The sequence below is a fragment of the Eretmochelys imbricata genome, chromosome 1 (genome assembly GCF_965152235.1).
Source record: "Eretmochelys imbricata isolate rEreImb1 chromosome 1, rEreImb1.hap1, whole genome shotgun sequence".
Taxonomy (NCBI): Eukaryota; Metazoa; Chordata; order Testudines; family Cheloniidae; genus Eretmochelys; species Eretmochelys imbricata.
In genome coordinates, this window is record NC_135572.1 from 175763875 (window position 1) to 175787931 (window position 24057).

Sequence of the window (24057 nt, forward strand, 5' to 3'; positions counted from 1 at the left end):
GAGAAGCCACTGGCAGAAACTGCAGGATCTAAATAGCTTAAACAACATATGTGTGACACTCAGGGGAGCAGTGAATATATTTATTCCCCTGGCCCCAATCCTGCAAACACTTACCTACATGTTTAATTTTACATGGCTGCGTAATCTCACTCAATAGGACATGTCACATGCATAAACGTAGGTACTTGTGTACATTTTTGCAGTATCAAAACCTGTTTCTTATTCCCTCTTTCTGCTTTTTACAAGCAAATAGTACTTAAAATCCCAACCATTATCTTTAATGTAGGTGATCAAACATTTTTCAATATATGTCGTATTTCAGATGAGAACCATCCATTCTGTTGAGTTGCCTTGTGCATGGTTTCGTTTCACTGAAATAGAAATGTTTTTTCCACTTATTAACAATTTGAGTTCAATTAATCTGGATTATTTATTAAATAAATGTTATCTACATTATGTCTGTCAGATAAAATAATAATATTGTGTGAGTTTGTATGCGCACATGCATGTAAAATATATGGGGATTAGTACAATCTCTTCCAGGGTTTATGAACCTAACATTCTCCAGGGCATAACATAAACTAGCATGAAGCCCCAAATACTAGCATTTTCATTTGCATATTTGTGTTATCTGAAAGATGTGTGAAATGTCATACACAGTCAGCTCCACACTGACTGTGCATGCGAGCAGGGGCATGGGTTTGGCTTTATCCAGCAAGAATATGGAATATACTATGATCCTGGAGTGTGACAGGGTGGCTGGATTCTACTGTGACTCTACCCTGGTAGCTGGACCCAGAGCTTCAAAGTTATTTAGGCTTCTAACTTCCAGTGAAATCAATTGGAGTCAGATGTCTGCATACCTTTGAGGTTCTGAGCCCTGTAAATTAATCCCTGCTCACTCAATGATGCAGGTGTGGCTTGTTAAACTCCACAGTGTACATAAGAGAGGTGGGAATAGCTCTTTAGAGGGGAAGCTAGAGCCTCAGGCAGATGGGGCCCAAGGTAGGAATGTTGGTGAAGTCATATCTGGGGAGAAGGCATAGGTTGGAGTTTATATTGTTATGTTTTGTTTGAGTTACCCTTAGTAATAAAGCCAAAACTCAGGTAGGGGGGTAACTTTTAACCTAAAACAATGTGTATATGGCCTTTTGTGATAGTAAGGCAGCGACTCCTTCAGTTTACAGTAACTGTTGTGTAGAGCTAAAAGTTCCTACTTTTTTTGTCAGTGGCAATAGGGTATGACTTTTCTACAAGCAAGGGAATATTAAGCATTCATTTAAATCTAACGAGCTCTGGGGAAGATTGTTGTACCCTGCAGAAACACTTGAGGTGAAGTTGCTGCTAACCCCTTCGGGCAGGGGTGCCCTACAAGGCCCACCAGAGTATTTCATAAGGCCCGCTGCCTGCTTCAACACAAAAAACTATTGGCCGATTCATTAGCCTTTTGTTGTCATGTTTACATCATTTTAGTTTACACAAGTGTGTAAATAGACAATACCATACATAGAAACAACCTATCTACATACATATGAAACAAGCTGAACTTAAAATATAAATCAATACAGGTGACTTTAAATCTTATTAAAATATGTAGACTCTGTTTGGCTGACACAAGGTTGTGCTTAGGCTTATGTGGCTGTGTAATAAGGCTGGGCACCCCGCCTTAGCGTATGTCTACACTGCACACTAAGCCCAGGCTTTGACTCAGGTTTCAACCCAAGTCCCTATTCTGCCCACATGTAAATCAGTTTAACTTGGGTCAGCAAGCACTCAGGACATGGTCCTAGGACTCTGCTGGGGGATGGGTCAGAGCACAGTTCTTGCTGTGATTCAGGTCTAAGCCCTGTTACTTTGTAGGGTGGATGCAGCTCAAGTCACAGACCCAAGCCAGAAGATCTGCATAATGCAGTATGGTCAGCTCAGAGCAGCTGTGACACCCAGGTCCAGCAATTGTAAACACAGGTTTACAGTGCAGTGCTGCTGTTCAGGTATGGGCTTGGAAACACCAAGTCCACTAGCCTGGGTCATAGAATATCAGGGTTGGAAGGGACCTCAGGAGGTCATCTAGTCCAACCCCCTGCTCAAAGCAGGACCAATCCCCAATTTTTGCCCCATCCCTAAATGCCGCCTCAAGGATTGAACTCACAAACCTGGATTTAGCAGGCCAATGCTCAAACCACTGAGCTATCCCTCCCTCCCAGCCTTAGTGTGCAATGTAGTTCATCCAAGGGAGAGTGAGGAGAGATTATTCAAAAGGGAAAGTTGTTCTAGAGGTGTGACTTTCTCATTTGAGTCAAATTATATGCATTTTACCTCACCCCCAGAGCATAGCTGCTGTAAAATGACCAACACACACACAAGTATCCCACATAGCCATCTTTACATGCTTTAACTATTACTGTGCCATGAAGAACTGGAGATGGCTTTTGGGAGCTCCTGTTCAAATCTCTGCCACTAAACTGGAGTAAGAGTTTAAGCTGACTTCCCATCCTCTGATGGGGTTCACCTTCAGTCCTGATACTGCAAAACCATCCCTGACAAAGATGACTGATCCCTGAAACTCACGTAAATATCTCTTTAAAATACTTTATCTGTTCACGTTGGGAATAGAACAGATTGCACCAAGCATCAAAAAACTCCCTGAGGAGGATACTTCTAACTAGGGTGACCAGATGTCCCGTTTTTAAATGGACAGTCCTTTTGGGGAGGCTTTTTCTTATATAGGCGCCTATTACCCCTCACCCCTGTCCCATTTTATCCCAGATGCTATCTGGTCACCCTACTTCTAACTTACCCAACCAGAACGTAACCCCGTCATCAAAGCATCTCAGGTTATACAAGCTATGTATTTTGGTATAGTATCCATATACTCCACATATTTTGCAGGAAGAAAGTACAGACATTTCCAGTGCACTTAGCGTAAGCTTCCTTGCCAAATAATGTTGCCTTATTCCTTGGTTATACTTATGAGAAGTATTTTTGTTTACTAAATGATTCACCAGTCTTTGCCCTGTTTCAGCAAAATACTTAAGCATGTCAATCCAATGAAGTCAATGTTTAAAGTATGTGTTTAAGGCTAAGATTTCCAATAGGGCCTAAGAGAGTTAGGTGTCCACCTTTGAGTGGGAGTTGGGCACCTCATTCCCTTACACCCCTTTGAAAATTCCAGTTTAAGCAATTAGTTGAATAGGTACCTGCAACAAGAAAGCTGCAGTTTGTGTTGTTAATTGGTGAAGCACGGGTGGGCACTATTCAATAGGAACAGCCATGCCACTGCATAGCATAAGGTGGGTTCTTCCGCTACAGGTAAAAATCACTCAGCTCTCCCTGGAAGGCCATCCAGTACTGCTAGTGATATCTCCCATGGGCCAGGCCCTGAAGCTACCATCGTTTCACCAATATGAAAAATACCAAAGACATGATAGGATATCTTTCCTCGGCTAGGGTACTAGCCTTTTTTTTAAAAACTGTTTTACACACTGTTTCAGATTTCTTTTAAACCCAACAGTTTTGCAAAAAATTATCTTAAAAAAAACGCAGATAATTAAAAAGCAATGGATATTGTCATTTCAAAAATATCTTGATTAAAACCCCGTGAGCCAATTTCAGAGATGGTGCAAGCAAGCCCTTGAGGTCAATGAAAGTGTGTCTATTTACACAAGGATCGGCTTTATGTCTATTCATTTTGTTATCCTGTCCAAAAATATACATCTTTAACATCTAACCTCTTTGAGCATCACACATAGAATGTAGTATTTCAGCAAATCAGACCATAAACTACATAAATAAACTAAAACTATTCTTAAAGACATATGAAGTAAATAGCCCTAGACTTTAAGAGCAACTATGTTGTTTCTTTATCTGGTGCATGTTAATTTTTCTCACCTTAGGAAATATTTTATACATCCAAATACTTCCCCATTCAAATAAATATATTTATTGCTTTAAAATGTTAATATTAAATCTACTGTCACATGCCTTGCCATAGTAAAGAAAAATGTCATAATTTAAAAAAGCAAAGATAAAAGGACAGCAAACATCAGTCATTAAGGTGTAATGACTATGATTAATACATTGGTTGTTAAATGGTTAGTAATAAGATTAGTTTGCTTCTTTCCTGCCCAATAGATACTTAAAGTAATTGCATCTTTGCAAACTGCATTATCATCACTTCATGTGCTTTATGATGTCATGGGACAGCAATGCAGGCCCTGTAACACTCAGCAGTTTTTCCTACTCCTACTTTGTTACTTTCCTTTAAAACCTCTTTTTCTGCCAACTGCAGACATTCTGACATATGAGGATGTAAGAATAGCGTACAAAAAATCTCAATATATCTATATTAAAAAGTAAAGACCACTTACATTTTTTTTTCTTTAACAACTTGCACATCAAAAATAATTATGGCTAATGTGCCATCATAATGTGAAGAATCTGCTGAAAACAGTAATAAGCCAATTGCTTTTCTCTAGCTAGTTAGATTTTATTCACAAAACAATATGTTAACGAGTGGATAAGAGACATTAACTTAAAGGGGAAAAGGATAAAAAATGGAAAACCATTACAGAACTACATTAGCCATAAATCTGAAAGCCATTTTAAAAAGCAGACCATTCTTTTTTGTGATCCCTACCATTTATGCTAATACAGCAAGGGTCATTATATCTCACAGTCTTTGCCATTTATCATAGCCCCTTTGTGGATATGTAACTGTTATTACTAGGCCTGATCCAAAACCTATTGAACTCAATGGGAGTCTTTCCATGGACTTGAGTAGGCATTGCACGAAACCCATAATGAAGCATGTTCTCTATTCTAGTTCTTGGAAAAATGTAACTGATGTAGGGAGGGAATGAGAAGGAGGGGAAATTCACAATTCCTAAAGAAGGTGATGTATTAAAACGAAAGTTAATAACTTTCCAGTTCCTCTTGTCATTGCCATCTGAAGTTCTGTTTCTGTGATAGTTTAGACTAATGCATATATACACACATATATGTCTTAGACCAAATTGTTGCTGCTCATAGGCAGATATGCAAGATGGAAGTGGGGAGGATGGCACAGTGTACCCTACACACCTCTGCTGGTGCTTCTGTTTCCTGAGTGCCAAGGAGTATTAACACTGCCAATAGGACTAGACAGTTCTAGTGTATGTGGCAGGGCAGGCCCCTGTTCAGAAAGGAGGAGTCTCCCTTCAGCACCCCAGAGGCACTTTGTCTGCCTCTGTGTTCTGGCCACTGCTGCTTGGTATAGTGCTTGCCTGCACACTTGAGCTAGCTTTGACTACTGAAACCCCAGTACAACCCTTAATGTTTTTATTTTCTGCATCTGGCTTCAAATCTTCTTATGTATTTGTTACACAAATAACCCCATATAGTGTAATCACGTAAGAGATTAATTTTATGTTTGACAAATAGTGTGTTGTAAGTGTGCCTTTCAATAGGAATCTAACAATGGTTTGAACCACAGTTTGAAAAAATATAGGTACTGTAGCCTAGTTTTAAAAACATTATTGACACAGATGGTCTTTTATGAATTATAGTCACAAATTTCATTAAAAGATATAGTTCTGTTGAAGATTATGTGCTCAAATCTTGTCCGGGACATACATCCTTAGAAAAAAAAATAACACAAAAGAAACACTCATGGAAACTAAATGCAGTTATAATTATTCAGTTTCCAGATGGCACCTATGATAGAACACATGGTCATTTATTCATATCTATACACAGAAGCTACTAGTTCAACTTTCTGATTGCAATGCAAATTTAAGTAGTGCATCTTAGAATGCCCTTTAGCTGGGTGTGACTTTTCAAATAACAAGAACTTCCAAAGTATGGCATCTTGGGCCTTGTTTCCTGGAAAAAAAAAAACTTTAATGGTGTAAAAAAATGAAAGCATGCTACAGTTACTTTCATCATCTTGCTTCAAATAGGTACCAGTTGACTCGCAGCAAGTATCAGCACACAGCATCTGTACTTAGCACCATGATAAGATAAAAGAGATTCTGAACTTTTCAGCTCCAAGATAAGCATGCCCAAAATAAATAAAAACTAAAAATGAATCAATGTTTTCTATAAACATGCCATCATTATATTATTACTCCTTTTGTAACATCTTATATGGAAACCATTTCTATCATTCTGCTATCTGTGTATAGCGGCATATCCTCATCTGCATGCACAAAGATTTAGATACATAACTCCTATAACTAAGAACTTAAAAAGTTTTCTTCTCAAATCTCTTCTCAAAAGATGCACAGTTGGTGGACATGAGGTAAATTTCAGACTTGTGCATGGGAAAATTGCACAACAGCTTGGCTACAATACATCCAACTTTAATGAGCACTTCTAGTCTAATTTTCTCAAGTCTATCAGTAAATTCACATCTTCACTCCCTCCATCTATATCTATGTCTATATATAAAAGCAAAACCTTCAACATCATTTGTTTGTTTAAAACAAACAAAAGGAAGTATTTCTTCACACAATGCACAGTCAACCTTTAGAACTCTTTGCCAGAGGATGTTGTGAAGGCCAAGACTATAACAGGGTTCAAAACAGAACTAGATAAATTCATGGAGAATAGGTCCATCAATGGCTATTAGCCAGGATGGGCAAGGATGGTGTCCTTAGCCTCTATTTGCCAGAAGCTGGGAATGAGCAACAGGAAATGGATCACTTGATGATTACCTCTTCTGTTCATTCCCTCTGGGGCACCTGGCATTGGCCACTGTCGGAAGACACTATACTGGGCTAAATGGACCTTTGTTCTGACCCAATGTGGCCGTTCTTATGTGCTTAAGTGTAGTCAAAAGTGTAAATCATCAGCATCAGGATCAATCTGTGGACTCAGTTCTGTATTCCTTGTGCATCCAAGATTTCCATTGCCTTCAGCTTTCAGATCCAAAACCCATTGAAGACCATGTTAATCTTTTCATTGAATTCAGTGGACTTTGGATCAGATTCTGAGTGTGCCAGGAATGTAGAACTGAGTAGTAAACCTTTTGAACTGTAGTTGAACTCACATTTCAGTTATGCTTTCGTCCTCTTCCTTTTCGGGTAGCACAAAAGACAATGCAAATGAAGATACATACACAATAGAAAAAAGCTTATGCTGTTTTCTTTTTAGTTTTTTCTAAACTAAAACTGTAAAAAGAAGAAACAATCCTATATAACTATAGACAGATGAACAGATAAAGATATCCTACACAAAGAAGTGCTGCAGCATGTATCTTTTATTATCCTTTTAAAAATAGTTAATTTAAGGCACAAAAATAGTGACATTTTGGAGCTTAGCAAGATGTTTAAAAATATCTTGTCTTCTGGTTGCAGCAAAAAATGCCTTAGAAAACTTTATGTTGGGGAGGTTGCAGATCATAATGTATCATAGTGATTTGCTGATCTAGCTTTTTATCTCTGAAGATCTGGAATCAAATTTGCTTTTGAGTGTAATGAGTTTGGCAGTCTCTGTTTAGATTTAGCTGGTCCTTATGCAGATTACAAAAATGACAGTTACAACAAACAATCTCTTCTCAAAAGATGCACAGTATGTGGACATGAGGTGAATTTCAGACTTGTGCAGGGGAAAATTGAGCAACAGCTTGGCTACAATGCATCCAACTTTAATGAGCATTTCCAGTCTGACTTTCTCAAGTTTATGGGAAAACAAAAATCAATCACTAAATTCACATCTTCACTCCCTCCATCTACATCTATGTCTATATATAAAAGTAAAACTTCAACATTATTTAAAAGAAAAAGTTCCAGATTTAATTCTTTTTCTAGAACCAGCCTCTCATGTATGATGTATGATGAATCTATTTTTTTTAGAAAAAAAGGTCCCTGTGTTTGCAGCCAGTAAAGGTAGTTAACTCACTGATGATCTCAGTACCTTAAAAACCAAACTTTGTTATCATTATCACATTGTCTTAATTTTATAGAGGATGTTTCAATTATTTCTTTTTTTAAAAAAATCAGTGGAAAGTTGATTTTTAAAAAAATGACTGCTACTTGAAATCCAGACCGCAGCAATTGCCAGGTCATGAGAACTTTTATGTGCAATTGACTAGAAGCCAACTATCAACAAAGGTGAAACGGACTAGCTTGTTTTCATTGATCAAAATGAACTGAAATCAAAAGGGAGACAACACAGAACAAATAGCTTATAAAATTCCTTCATATAGTCACCCTAAGTGTGAATTGTCACAACATATATATTTTAATCCGTCCCTGTCCCATCAACTAATTTAACAGCATATTCTGATTATTTTTTTAGAGGCAAGGCTCTCTATGGCTCTTATGAGCAATGTCAATATAAATTGTAAGGGCCAAATCCTGCAGTCTTTCCTTAGGCTTAGCTCTGACTTTAAGGGGGAGTTTTGCCTGTATAAGGGACGGAGGAAGAACTTCAGGATTTGTCCCTAAACGGACGATGTCTTCCAACTTTGGGACCTGTGATGATGGGGGCAGTTAGAGAGAGGACGTGGGTTAGAAGCACTAGATGGGTCTCTTCTAAACTGAACTCTCAGGCTAGCTCCTCCAGTCCTGCTTCTGCCAAAACTTCAGGGGAAGTTCGGCCAGAGTGAGGAACGCATGATTTGGCCCTAACCGCGTTAAATAAATCCTGCCTTCTCCCCTTTTCTTCATCTAACCAGGTTTCCCGCACCAGCCCCCGTCAGGCACAGCTGCCGCTGCAGTCAGTGAGAGCGATGCCTGAGTAGGGTCTGGGTCTCCACGATTTGGTGGATTTGGCCGTAACCGGCTGCAGCTGTGACAGCCGGGCAGTTCCCTTCCCAGTGTATGTCCGGCAGGCTTGGAGGGAAGCCCCACGCCCTCTCTCGCTCACTCACCGCTGAGGACTCGCAGGGAGAGGCAGCTCGGCCCCCGCAGCATCGCGGCACCCAGCAGCAGGGGGATCAGCCTGGAGGGAGAGGCGCTCATAGCGACGGGGGAGTCCCAGCACAAAACAAAGGCGGCACCAAGCACGGGCTGCTGCTGCACCTGCACCCACCGCGCTGCTGCTGCTGCTGCTTCCCCCGGGGAGATGCTCCAGCAGCCGCAGGTCCTCCCCACTTGCACCAGCACCGCGAGCGCTCAGAGCAGCGGGGCGCCCAGCGAATCCCAAGCCGCTGCAGCGCCGCACATTTCCCTGGGCCAGAGCAACGCGCTGCCCCCTTGCTGCCCACTCCCCCCCTTCTCTGGGCTCTCTCCCCCGGTGCCTGGCCCTGCCTGTGCCTCTCTCTCGGGTCCCGCGGCTCCGGCTGATGCTGAGCGGGGCGTGGATGCTCCTTGTTATATAGCCAGCCCGAGATGTTGTGCCTGGGAAGAAACCAGCCCCAGACTATTGATTTCTGCTGCTGCCGCCAGCCCCCCTCCGGTGTGAACCGCCCCACGCGCAACGCTGCAGCTCTTCTGGCACAGAGCGGGACCCAGGGCACGCCGGATGGGTGGACTCAGCAGCAGCCCCTCCGCCTTCCTGGGGGGCAGGCGGGAACCCAGAGCTTCGGGGTCGATTTGCATACACAGCTGTGCCATAAGAGTCTGGCAGGGGGCTGGCTCCCTTTCGTTTTCAAACTGCTGAATGTGCAGGGAAGTGGCAGGCTAGGGGGTCATTTTACTCCGAGCGGCTGTGTAATGCTTCACTCGCTGGGGTACCTGGCAAGATGGATAGAGCAAGAGGGAACCGGCTCGGGGAATTCAATACCGGGCAGGATTTTCCTGAATTCTGGAACTGGATCTCAGCCAAACGGGTTTCGTCGTTGAATGGTTATGGAAACAGACCGTGGAGAACAAGCACCCAAGAGTCATACTCGACCATCCCCATCCGTATTTCAGGGAGGGGGGATTCAAATCAGGGCTTTTCATTTGGCCCATCTCTAAATCTTAAAGTCATATTGTGCTATACTACCATGGAAATGTCCTGCAGAAACAACTAGAGAATGAAATCCTAGCTAGGGAGTTTCAGAGTAACAGCCCTGTTAGTCTGTATTCGCAAAAAGAAAAGGAGTACTTGTAGCACCTTAGAGACTAACCAATTTATTTGAGCATAAGCTTTCCTGAGCTACAGCTCACTTCATCGGATGCATACTGTGGAAAGTGTAGAAGATCTTTTTATATACACACAAAGCATGAAAAAATACCTCCTCCCACCTCACTAGTGTTTAGCCAAACTATAGAATTTTGCAGCAGGCATGTCACTCTCCATTAAATTCCATCTATTTGAAATAATTTCTGTAGATCCCCTACACTATAGGGATTTGAGCCTGTACAGTACCATTAATATCAATGACAATTTTGCCATTTAGTTCATTATATTCAGGATCAGACCCTAGAGAGCATCTCTATTAAGTGCTTAAGGAATTTTTTTTCCATTAAGGGTTTTTCTCCATAAGAATATGAATAAACATATATTTTCTACTTATTTTTGTAAAAGAGAATCTCTCCTGCTCTCTCTGTTAGGCTACTGTAGCCAAATCCAGATTACTGTTTTGATACATTATGATAATTATGTTTATAACACTTTAAAAGAAGCCCCCAGTGACTTTTCTTTTGGGATTATGGTCTCAACTGTTTCGCTTAGGTATGTACTTGTGAGTGGTTTATTTTATTACAGAGCACGATTCATGATTAGTATAGACCATTGTGTTTAATGGACATCTTCTATACAAATTCTTTGGGGGCTTGTCCCTCAGATTCCAAATACTAGCCATGTATATGGCACATTTGTAAATCTCCTCCCCCCCACCTCCCCAACAGTTGTTATAACTGGTCTTGAAGTCAATATATCTCAGCTTAGAATGGATTTTCAAAAATTTAAGGGATTTCCTAGCTGCTTTAGAAATATGTGAGACCGGCTTTCATACTGAAAAACCCAGTGTTAGGTTTCTAAACAGTAATTGAAAATCTACTTAAAATATACAGCATTTTGTTCCCAACTTTTTTTTATTACTTAATAATAGGATTTGTGTTTTTACTTGGTTTATACAGACTTTTCCACTATAGCTTTCAAGTTTCCAGTGAGGTCTCTAGTACTTTCCAAGTTTATAGTGCCGCAGTGTATCAGCCTCAAAATAGTCACGTGGGGTCATATGGCCTCTTCCTGTGCAAAAATAAACAAAAGTAGAGAATTTAACCGGAAACCTCCATGGCTTCTGAAATTCCACCCATTCCTCATTTGACACTATTGGCATTGTGGAAGAGATGGAGCGTGGCCACCTAAGCGTTGCTATGCTGACAATATCTAGGTAATGATGGCAGCCAAAACCCCACAGGTTTATCCCATGTGTGTAAACTTCTACCCCAATGTCCCAAACATGAGGGATTGCGAGAAAGATAATTCTACAAATTATCAAGAATCATAGAGCATATCCCATCAAAGAGCAATGAGGAAAAGCCAGGCCTGATGGTGTAGAAAAGGGAAAGAGAGAGAGATGTCAAAAGCTGCATTGTGCTATTTAGCAACCTGTCACTGTATTAAGAAGGGATGGTAATGATAAACTGATATAGGGGATGAAACCCCTAAAATTGTGTGAAGCTCCATCCAAGATGGGCTGTACATGCCACTGATACCTGAAGAGTCTGACTTCTTTTTCTTATGCTTTGACAACACTTGCATAGTTTGTTATGCCAATAAAGTCTCCATCAATTGAAATTGTATCTGCCATGCCTCTGCACAGCTCCAGACACGCTTCCAGGGCTTGACAACCTGGTTAGCTTCTTTACCATGCTTGCACTGGTACCCATCATGACCCTTCCAATAGGGTTCACATAGGGAAGCTTAAAGCAGATTCTGTCATAAGTGTATTCCATATATAAGAATTACTGATAGAAGAATCCACCACATATAGTGATCAAAACCACTCGGACAAAATCATTCCTATACTAACCATGCTAAATACCCCACTTGTAAGAATCAAGCAATCCATTTATAAGAATCATTTCAGGGCAAACTGACTACATGTAATACAATACTTGATCCAGCGCAATGACATGTAATAAGCCAATAAAGCTGTTTTGAATCTGAATTTGATCACATCTTGTGTTATTAGGCACATAGCATGCAAAAAATATAATCCCTGTGTAGAAAAAACAAGTTGTGCCATTTATGTGTGAGTCAACATGGCAGGGAAAAGAAATGCTTTCTGCAGATGAAAAATGCTACCTCCTGGAGTCCTATGTTAGTCTTCCCAAGACCACAGCTCAGAAACTGGGCATTGCACCACCTATATTGTCTAAGATTCTCAAAGACAAGGAGAGCATCATACAAAATGAAGAAGACAGAAAAAGAGTGTGATGAGGCAAGGCATCTATGGTCGAGGTGGCGCTTATAAAGTGGCTCAGAAATTCCAGAGAGAGAAATCCTCCCTCCCCCACCCCCGTCAAGTGAACGGCTGGTGATGTAGAAAGCAGAACTGGTGGTGTCCCTGTGCGTTACTGACTTTAAGGCCAGCACTGGCTGGTTTGAGCCCTTTAAAAAACTGAAGGGGGATTGTTTTTAAGAAAATGCATGGAGAAGCCCAAAGACACGGACATTAGGTCACATGAAGAATGGTTAGAAAACAAGTGGATGAAAAAATGAGATGTGATATCGCTGAAGATGACATTTCAGTACAGATGAAAGTGGAATTTACTTTTGAGCCCTGCCTGGTGGGACTCTTGCCTTTAAATCAGACAATAAAAGAAGGAAAGAAGTCTAAAGAAAGAATTTCTGCTCCGTTCATCAGTTCCATGACTAGTAAGAAAAAAAAACCTTTTCATCATTGGGAAAAGTCGAAACCCTCCGTCTTTTAAAAATGCGAAACATCGTCCAGTCCACTACATTGCCAATGCATCTGCCTGAATGATGGGGTATCTATCTGGTGAGTGGCTGAAGGACTGGGATTGAAATTTGGGACAGGAAAGGAGAAAAATTTTGCTACTTGTGGACAACTACACAGCCCACATGATGAAAGATGTAGCACTGAGAAATATCCCACTTGAATTCCTCCCAAAGAACACAACTTCTATCTTTCAGCCATGTGATTAGGGAATTATCAGAACTGCCAAAGCATACTTTTGCAAGCAAATGGCTCACAGGGTGGTGCATCACACTGATGATAAGAACAACCGGGCTACTGCTGTGGAAATTGCCATGAAGATCAGTCTTTTAGATGCCATTCTAACGCTTGCAAATGCCTGGTGTGATGTCAATGCTTCAACAATCCAGAATTGCTGGGAAAAAGGATGTCTGGTCATAGCACCCATAAGAGATGCAATTGTTGTTGAGCCACCAAAAGAACTCAGTGCACACGAATGTTAAGAGTGGATAGACATCGATGACAATGCTTTTGTTATACAACCTGACTCTGACGAGGACATTGTGACTTAGATCTGAGACCAATTTGAAGTGAAACCCAAAAACGATGCAGGGGCGGACTCTGAATGACAAGGTAATTGTGCCATCCTTGACCCAAATGGAGGATGTGATGAAAAAATTGACAAATGGCCTGTTGTACAGGGGCTTCAGTGATTTTAACCTCCTACATTGCCTTGAAAAGCTGGTTAACAATGTTGTGGATCATGCAATCATCCAGGGAACATCAGACAAGTTTGTAATCAAACAGCAACTGTGCCATTGCATTGTGAATTCACAGCACCAGACATGCCACTCTGGGGACAGAAGGAGACACTCAAAAATAAATAATAATGTGAGTCAATACTGTTAACCACCCATTTTGTTGTTTTGCATTTAAATTTATGCTATCAAACTCAGTGTAATGCACTTTCATATGTTATATTTGTTGCAGTTTATTTGAACAATTTTTAAAATTTGGATCTTTGGATCTTTACCTTTAGAGGTATATAGCTCCGCTAACCTACGCTTTGTGTGAAGTTGTAACATGCTGTACAGTATTCATAATTGCCTTGAATAAACGCACCTGCTAAATGATTGGGTAATAATAATATAGTGTGTTGTTCAGTTAGACTGTTGGTGTGGTTTTGTTTCATGTTGAATATCTATGTTAAAGTCTAAAGAATTTAGTTATGGTAAATGAGACATTTCTCAGCTGAATAAACAAAGCCAGTTGTTTAAAACATAATGGTCAATTTCATCTATTCTTTGCAATTCCGCTTGTAAAAATCATCCACTTATAAGAATCAAATCATCTGGGATGTGATTTTTACAAAAAGGAGTGCACTCTATTAAATTATGCAGAATTAATTGATGATTTGACATGCTTTCTGCTGGTTTGTCAGGAGAATTTGCCACATACAGTGACTGCTCTTTGACTTCCCCCCCTTCTGGCTGGCCACGCACCCCTTTTCCTCTCCCACATATTTTCCGAGAAAGACTCTTGCTGGCTGTCCTCTAATATCAGATGCTACCACATTTCTATATTTCCCATTGGCACAAACTTTCCAGGCCCCTCTTTGTCTTGTTTACACCTACCTGCTATCCTCCCATAGAAGAAGGGAGCAGATGGGATTTAGTACTGTATCAAATGAGTTTTCCTCACCTATTCAATTTATGCCAATTCACATAAGCAGAAGATCTGGCCCATTATTACTGCATCTTTCCAACCCATAATTCCACTCCATAATTTTTATAAGGATCAATGTTTTATAAGGATCAATGATTTTACCTTCAGTGACAGAAAACTGATTTACATTAGGATCCTTCTAGATCTGGTAACTGTATAGCTTTGAAAGTGTTCAGCTGGGGCTACTACAAGGACAATGAGTAGTTTGCTTCTTTCCTGAGAGACTAAGCTTATTTCCTTCATAATGTGTTCACTCTGTGCTGGTGTCTCAGTTTGGTCGACAACCTGATCTCTTTCTGAATGATGCGTACTGTAGCACACAGCACTGTTGCCAAATCATTGAACATCCCAGAAGTTCAATAAATGGTGTTATTTATGTTCAGAGTGGCAAACTAACCGTGTGTGTTTCAAGAAGTCAATACCCAAGATATCTACAATTCTAGTTCATTAATGCTTAAGGTATCTAACCTATCTCAAATTCAAACTTAGTGCTTTCCAAAATTGTGATAGCTAATCCCTCTAGAAGACATTTATTTAAAAGGTATTAAATACTGGAGTACTCTTTATATTACATCATTTACTTTGCCACATTACCATGTTTAATTTTCTCAGTTTAAGACTTGGGCAGAGACTTCAGGTTAGCTGAAAAATAGCAGGCTAATTGTCCCTACTTGGACAACTCACATGGCCTTGATCTTCACAGGTATTTAGGTTCCTAACTTGCAAATAGAGACTGGATGCCTTTCTTGTAGATATGCTTTAGTCAAACCCATGTTGTTGATCTCAATACAGGAAAAACTGGGTGACATTCTATGGCCTGTGTTGTACAGCTGGTCAGACTAAATAATCTAATGGCCCTTTCTGGCCTTAACGCCTTTCATACTTGCATGCCTAAAGCTGGGCCTCAAAATAAAAGCTTATTTAAGTACCTAAATATAGATGGAGGTGACTAGCTTTAGGTACCAGCACTGACAAGGTGGCATGAAGGCTTTCACTGTTTCTCTACAAGAACCTCATTCTTTTGTTTATGTAACTGACAGAAAAAAATCTGTGTTAGAATTAATTAGCATTTTACTACATATTACAGACCTATTTATAATATTTATGGTTAAATATAATATTTCTCTCTTTCTTGCTTTTCATTTGGTACATATTAAAGACAAGATTCTGCCAACCTCAGTCGTAAGGTACTACTTGGTGTCAGTCAGGAAGGGTGGCAGTATCTATCACTAAACAAGCCTAAAAAGGAAGAAAATTAAATTGTGAGTGTACAGGAAGTTCTCACATAAAAGGGATGACTTTTCTTTAGTCATGGCACCATTTGCCATGTCCAGTGGATGCAGCAAAAAGGTGGCGGCTTACATTTATTTTCATACAGGTTCATTAGAAACACCAGTGATTGCCATATATTTAGTTCATTTATCATCAAAGATTATTTTCCATGTTCTTATTACTTTTCCCTACTCACTTCTGAGCTCTTCTTTAATCTGCCCCAAAATCATGCACCATCCACAATTGCCTTTGTTTTGTTTTTCCGTGTGTTTACCAAATTCACCCAACTCTCATCTGAAGAATCTATTAAATTCTTTTAAATGGACACTATCAACTTGACTTCTAGCTAGTTTTAAAAAACAGTTTCAACTACTTCCGTTGTCCCTGGATTTCCCTGCCAGTTTCTGTGGCATTATAACATTATTATATTTTTTAAATATTGTTTTTCTCCTTGTTCCTATTGGAAAGAATCACACAAATATCATAACTGACTAATTACTAAGGCCCTGATCTTGCAATAATTTGAGTATGGGTTTATATTTGTCCACGTACATGGCTTCACTGAGTCAAGGGGAGTACTCACATGCATAAAACTAAACACATGCATAACTATTTGCATGATAGGTGTCTAACTGGCTGTACATGGAAAACAATGAGCACAAAGTGCTGCAAAGGGCATAAAGTAATTCAATTGCTTTCAGTTATAATCCTCTTAGGTGCTACATGTAGCAATGCTAGGTTAATAAAAAAAAATCAGACAGAAGCGTCAGTCAGAGAGTGTCCATTGAAAACCACAGGAAGCCTGTTAAAACTAAGGCTGACGGTAAGATTTAGTCAGAGGTATTTATAGTAAAAGTCATGGACAGATCAGGGACTGTGAATTTTTGTTTATTGTCCGTGAACCATCCATAACTTTTACTAGAGATACCCGTGACTAAATCTTAGCCTTAGTTATAACCTGCAGACCTTCAGTTAAAATAGTAAATTCTACAGAGTTATGTACTTTTAAGTTTGGTTTTACTTTCCATTTTATTGGAATCCTAAAACCTGTCTTGAATTAGTTCTCTCATCTACTAATATGCTTTTTTCTTTAAACTACAGTTAGTAATTAGATTTTGAGCAAAATTGTAGCAGCCACAAAATTAATTTATGTATCTGTATTATGTAATGACAACATGTTTGAAAAATACATTCCTTGTTTAGAGCCCCGGGACTAATTATGGGCTAGTGGATGTCTTTAGACATAGCCTTGAGCAAGGGGTTGTATGTAAGATGCAATCTCCAGGAGGCATTGAGCTTTAGAGGGTATGTCCTACACTGCAGCTGGGAGTGAGCCTCCCAGCCTGAGTAGACAGACTCACACTAATGGGGCTCTGATCACTTGCGTTCATCAAATATCATATGGCAAATTTACAAGAGTACTTGTGTTAAATCTAGGGATGTTCTTTTACTCTGTTGTACAGCATCTAATAAGATTCAGCTCCAGTTGTGATGGGGGGGGGGTCTCTAGGAACTACCACAATAAAAATAATAATATGTAGGCCCTGACAGTGGGTCCAGAGTTAAGGTTTCACCAGGGTTTTCCAGTTAATGTGAACTTTGTGATCCTCTAGTTCACTTCTGTCCAGGTTTTTTTAAGAATTTGAAAATAGAAATCTCAGCACATTCCGATTTTCTGGGGATCTTTGAGTTGGAAAGTCATACAGTTAGGAAATTACTGTGTTAAAAAAACAAAACAAAAAACACTTTTATAAAAAACCAGGATGACAGTGGTTGAGTGGGGCAGGTTTGCTACAAGAATTGAGAGCATGTTTTGTGAGTGGGTGTGCATGTGTGATGTTATGTGATGTGCATGGCTTGACACTGCATTTCTTAGTTTTTGTAGGTCTGAGTTTGGTGTTATTGCCCCCTAGCAGCTTTACATGGTTTTAAATAAGTGTATTTTATGGCGGAATATAAGGGGTATCCACCCACCTTTTCTCCCTGCAGCAGTCTTTGGGAATATGGGGAGGGGTCTTAGCCTGACAAAGGAGCTATAAGCCAATAGGATTTGTCAACAATAAGGCAGGGTGGGTAATAAATGTGTGTTAGCCAGACCCAGAAAGCTGTGAGTCTCTGGTTAGGATACTACGGACTAAAGAAGTTGCCTGGCTGATGTAGAGCTTTCCTGATCTAGCCCTCTATCTCATCTACTCACTCCCAGCTGCAGTGTAAGAAGAAATGGAACAGGTGGGTGTGTTTAATTATCTTTGTGGCCACATGGGCTCTCACATACCGCAAATGTCTCTATCTCATCTACTCCTCTTGCTGCTGGAGTCCTGTGCACTCCTTAACACCCATGCAGCTCTGCTGATGCTACTTAGTCTGGACTTGCACAACCCATGCTATTCCAGTCCTCACCGGCTCCTCCCCCAAGCAATTACGCCAATACCCCTCAAGCCTAATTTTCCCCCCTCCCTTCCCTTTATTCTTCCAATACAGTACTGAGCTTCTTGATTTCCCTCCTCCCCAGCTCTTCTGATGTCCCTCAAGGCTGACATCTGACACCCCCCATCCCCCTGCTATTCTAGCCCTGGTATCTCCCTCCTCCACCTTAAAATTGATTACTCTTAATCTTGACCTGTAGTCCCTTTACTGCTATTCCAGTCTGGGGCTTCACACATGCAGACCTGCCAGTGCTGATCAAGCCTGACACCAGTATTGTCTGTTTCTTTGTGGGTTTAAACGTTCCACCTCTATTCCTAGTCAGCTTGTCTCTTCTCTTCCCCTCCCTGACCCCATTCACCAATAACTCTCTATCCTTCTCCTCAAGGACATGCCTCCAGCCAGTACTGAGATGTGGGATTCTGACTACAGTTCAGATGAAGAGGTGAGAATACTGTTTTAGCTGTAGATTGCAGGGTCTCCTGGTCTGGCTCTGGGAGGGGATTGAAGTCTAGTGGTTAGAGCAAGGGTGGGGCCTGTCATGGTTAGCAGGTCATTCAGTTGTTGTTTTTGTATATATACATACACACACCGGTTAGTGCTGTCTAGTGTGTGTGTGTTTTTGTTTTGTTTTGTAAATGATCTTGGGCTTAACTTCTCTATCAATATGGGATATTAATTAACCCTTCTGTATTAACCTAAGTGTGAAAGAAACCCCACAAGTTCCACAGCCAGCTTTGTTTCTTAGCCCTTTCTTGAATGAAGGAATTTAATGATGAACAATCAAAATGTCTTGGGCTTGCAACAGAGCTGCGAATTTTGTTGAGTCAGTTTCCCCAAACACAAAGAAAGATGGGAGAAAGGAAAAGACAAGGGAAACCTTTGTTAGCATCAGACTGGTTTTGCTTCAGGTAAGCAGCATCCTGGGGTCTATCTGATATTGGATTAGAAAGTCTGTGTCAGAGGTGCAGCTGAATGAAGTTTCTCGACCAGTGGCTGGGGACAGTGTATGAGCAGGCAAAAACAAATCTAGGACCAGCTAGTGTGTATATCCAGGACACTGGGTGGGTGCTTATGGATGTAGCTTAAAACTTGGAATAAATAAATAGTTGATAAAACTGGAGGAAACAGAATGGCCTGTGGCTTAATGGGCTTGACTCTCAGAAATTGGACCAGAAAAATAAGAGCAAAGAGAAAGGACTAACAAAACTGGAGACAAAGACCAATCCAGGCCATTTTAAGTTATGCTGAAATTTGTACTACTTAATTTACAGAAAGATACCAGTCTGCAGCTGTCCTTCCCCAAAGTCCTTCTGTCCCAAACACTCTTATTCAAACAATGCAACTTTGGACAATCTCAGAGTCCAACCCCCCAGAAGAAAGTTTGTTAGATTCTCCTTAGTATGACTGATTTAAATGGTAGGCCTTTTCTCAAAGTTTAGGATAATGTATTGTCCATAAGCTTTAAATCTAGGTGTCTCTTAAAGAAAGGTCAGTTGTTCCAGAGGCAGACAACTCTTTTTTTTTATACTGGGTGGTTAGAGTTGTTGAATATGGCATCAATGCATCATTTGTATCATAACTGAACTTCTCCACTTGTAATGAAGGGAGAAAATTGTTCCCTTTTTAATTCAATCCCTAAATTTGGGGGCACCTACAGCCCCCACCCAAGTCACCAGTTGCTGTGTCACTGTGTTCCCATTGTCATGATCTTTCCAGGAGCTGGGACTCTCTAATCCTGCTGTGGCCTGGTGGGGGAAACAGGGAATCAGAGCTGCCACTGATTTTGTGTGATTTAGACCAAGTTCCTCCTGTGCCCTGACTTCTATCAAATAGAGATAACAGAACAGACCTCAGAGGGGTTCACATCTGTTCAGCATTTATGCTGCTTGCCCTTCACTAGCGCCTTCCATCCAAATGGGGAAGCTAGTGTTCTGTGGTGTCCCTTGCCGTCACAGGGTTAGTGCAGACACCAGACCTGGTGCAGGTTCAATTGCTCACTCATTTGATTGTCTGTCTCCAGATATCCACGAAGAAGGATCAGCACTCACGTCTGGGAGAGGATAACTTGGATGACACACTAGAGTATGACTTCTCTGGCCCAGCCTTGAGAAGGGAGAGGCTGGGATCCCAAAAACCATTGATGGGGGACAGTAACCCAGCAAAAAGCGAGGATGCCAGACAGCCAGGGGATAGGAACTGTGAGAATCAAGTGCTCTCGGCTGTGCCTGACCCATCCAATGGCTGAGTTATTTAATTTCTTCGTATCACAGCTATTTTTTGTCACTTTCTCAGCCAGCATGGGAATTGGAGACATGGAGGTGGAAGGCCCTATGTTCTGTTTCCCCTCTCACCCCTAAAGTAAATTAGTCCTTATCTTGATCTGGGTTCAGATTGAACAGACATCCTAGAGATGAAAGGTACAACTAGAAGAGTAGCCCATTGGGCTTGGAAAACAAAGGAAAAAAATTATAGTACTGTCTCTCAATGGCTCTGGCCTCAGCTGTCAAACTGTCCTTGTAAGTCTCCAGCTTCCCCTGAACTTCTGCAAGTGCAGTTGCAAGACTGGGGTCTGTAGTGGCATTTCTTGCATATAGTTACAAAGATCTGTGTGTGTGTTGTGGTGGGTTTTTTTTTTTTTTTTTTTAAAGGGGTATTAATAAAGATGTCTATTTACACCCACATTGTAATAGTGCAAGGAGTATTATTGTGTCTGGTGAATTCCAGAAAGCTCTAGGGGAGAGACGGTGAGTTAGCCTTATCTCTATAGATATTTACTACAAATTTAAAACTAACAAAAGGGGATCTATTTTTTTTTTTTGTTACTTTATTTCACAAAATACACTTCACCTGTGATTCTCCCATGAGGGAAATGCAGGAAATCACCTCAGCAACCAGATACATCTCTCCCAACCATGTAGTACATTTATGATATATAACTAAGCTATAATTTTCTGCATCCTCCATTTGTTTTTGTTTTTTTTTCATAAAATAATCAATCAACTCTCAACAAATAACTAGGTAGTATATTTTGTGAGCAATAGCTAGCTCTTGGCATTAACGATGAATGAACTGGATTGTGTGTATACCTGTAGACTAGCAAAGTAATCATTATCTTAGAAATACTGAATTTTGAAAGACTGATTGTTAGGGGGCTTATTCCTTCACCCACTTACTTCCCTGGTCCTTCTCGCATGAACAGAGAGCAACAATACCCGAAGTCCAAAGGTGCAAACAATTCAATGTTTATTGGGGTGAACTTCCAGCAAGCATGATTCCAGTTTCCTCCCTTAGTGTCCCCCTTCCCAGCTCTGACACCACAGAGCCTTACACCTGTGTCCTTGTTCCCATTCCAGTCCCTGTTCCCATTTCCCCTTTTAGCAAAACATGATTCCAATTTCCTTACCCCCATTCCCTGTTCCCATTTCCCTCACCCCCACCCCCTACTTCCCGATTGACTGCAGATTATATAGTAAAACTTGAGTTCTGCTTTGCTATACCTTAACCAATCATGTTCCTGAAATTTAACTAACCAATCCTAACATATTGTAACATGCTTATGTAACCAATTATATCCCACCACCTTAATTAGTTTACACCCAGCAAAATTAATTATACAGCAGACAGGAACAATCACAGAACCAGACTGAGATTATACAGACAAACAATAGCAAAGTGGGAACTATAATGACAAGACAATACAGAAGTGAGGATTTCACATCCCAGCTATTGATAAGTGAGTTCTTGCCAGACAGGATGCTATCAAACTAAGTTTCCTTTTACATTTTCTAGGCACTTCCCTTTCTCTGGAGGTGATAGGAATACAATCCTGTCCTGATAGTGCCTGACAGCCCAATAGCACCTTATTTCAATGTGACTAGTTTGGAAAGTGAGGATGTGACTGTTCGCTTCCCAGCTTATGGCTGCCTCTGCTGCTTAGCCAAAGGCCTTAGCCTAAGAACAGGGCCTCAGACTGTTACAGTAGGAGAAGGCCCTTACACCAGCAGACAGTGATTTTGATTCTTTCTTTTATACCTCTAGAACTAGCCAAGTGATAAGAATACACCTAAATTCTTAAAGTACAGGCCTTTACAGACAGGCCTGAATATCTATATCCTAACACTGATCTCATGAATTTTAAAGGTTTCAGAGTAGCAGCTGTGTTACTCTGAGGATTCTAGGTCACCACAGAACTGTACAGAACGCCACTAGCCATCACCTTCAGCCCCCAACTAAAACCTCTCCAACGCATCATCAAGGATCTGCAACCTATCCTGAAGGACGACCCATCACCCTCACAGATCTTGGGAAACAGGCCAGTCCTTGCTTACAGACAGCCCCCCAACCTGAAGCAAATACTCACCAGCAATCACACAACAGAACCACTAACCCAGGAACCTATCCTTACAACAAAGCCTGTTGCCAACTGCGTCCACATATCTATTCAGGGGACACCATCATAGGGCCTAATCACATCAGCCACACCATCAGAGGCTCATTCACCTGCATATCTACCAATGTGATATGTGCCAGCAATGCCCTCTGCCATGTACATTGGTCAAACTGGACAGTCTCTCCGTAAAAGAATAAATGGACACAAATCAGACGTCAAGAATTATAACATTCAAAAACCAGTTGGAGAACACTTCAATCTCTCTGGTCACTCGATTACAGACCTAAAAGTTGCAATTCTTCAACAAAAAAACTTCAAAAACAGACTCCAATGAGAGACTGCTGAATTGGAATTAATTTGCAAACTGGATACAATTAACTTAGGCTTGAATAGAGACTGGGAGTGGATGCGTCATTACACAAAGTAAAACTATTTCCCCATGTTTATCTCTCCCCCCCCCCCCCCTGTTCCTCAGACATTCTTGTCAACTGCTGGAAATGGCTCATCTTGATTATCACTACAAAAGGTGCCGTTAACCCCCGCCTCCCCCGCTAGTAATGGCTCACCTTAAGTAGTGATCACTCTGGTTACAGTGTGTATGGTAACACCCATTGCTTCATGTTCTCTATGTATATAAATCTCCCCACTGTATTTTCCACTGAATGCATCCAATGAAGTGAGCTGTAGCTCACAAAAGCTTATGCTCAAATAAATTTGTTAGTCTCAAAGGTGCCACAAGTACTCCTTTTCTTTTTGCGAATTTTAAAGTCAGTCAAAATGACAAGTAAAAATAGTGATTTCTCTGATAGCATGTTGGGAGAGGTTTTTTAAGCTGTCCGGGAACCATCTTCTCTTGATGTATCTTAAAGCTAGGTAGTGCTTATCGGTACTTCATAAACTAAAAAAGTGTGAAAGTGCAAATTGTAAGGCAGTAATGATTACCCCATAAACTTTGGTAATAGCATATGTCATAAATATAAAGGGAAGGGTAAATACCTTTAAAATCCCTCCTGACCAGAGGAAAAACCCTTTCACCTGTAAAGAGTTAAGAAGCTAGGATAACCCAGCTGGCACCTGACCAAAATGACCAATAAGGAGACAAGATACTTTCAAAGCTGGGGGGGGGGAACAAAGGTTCTCTCTGCCTGTGTGATGCTTTTGCGGGGAATAGAACAGGAATGGAGTCTTAGAACTTAGTAAGTAATCTAGCTAGATATGCGTTAGATTCTGTTTTCTTTAAATGGCTGAGAAAATAAGCTGTGCTGAATGGAATGTAGATTCCTGGTTTTGTGTCTTTTTGTAACTTAAGGTTTTGCCTAGAGGGATTCTCTATGTTTTGAATCTAATTACCCTGTAAGGTATTTACCATCCTGATTTTACAGAGGTGATTTTTACTTTTTCTTCTATTAAAATTCTTCTATTAAAATGCTTTTTTCATTGTTCTTAA

The 24057-nt window shown here is 40.6% G+C and overlaps 1 protein-coding gene across 1 annotated transcript in view; it reads right to left on the reverse strand.

Moving 5' to 3' along the window:
* Window positions 1-8942, reverse strand: part of CHODL (chondrolectin) — a 46310-nt gene extending 37368 nt beyond the window's left edge. The window contains exon 1 of the mRNA XM_077807275.1: window positions 8852-8942. Within this exon, the coding sequence (XP_077663401.1) occupies window positions 8852-8942 (91 nt within the window). The remainder of the gene's footprint in view (window positions 1-8851) is intronic.
* Between the last annotated feature and the right edge of the window lie 15115 nt (window positions 8943-24057).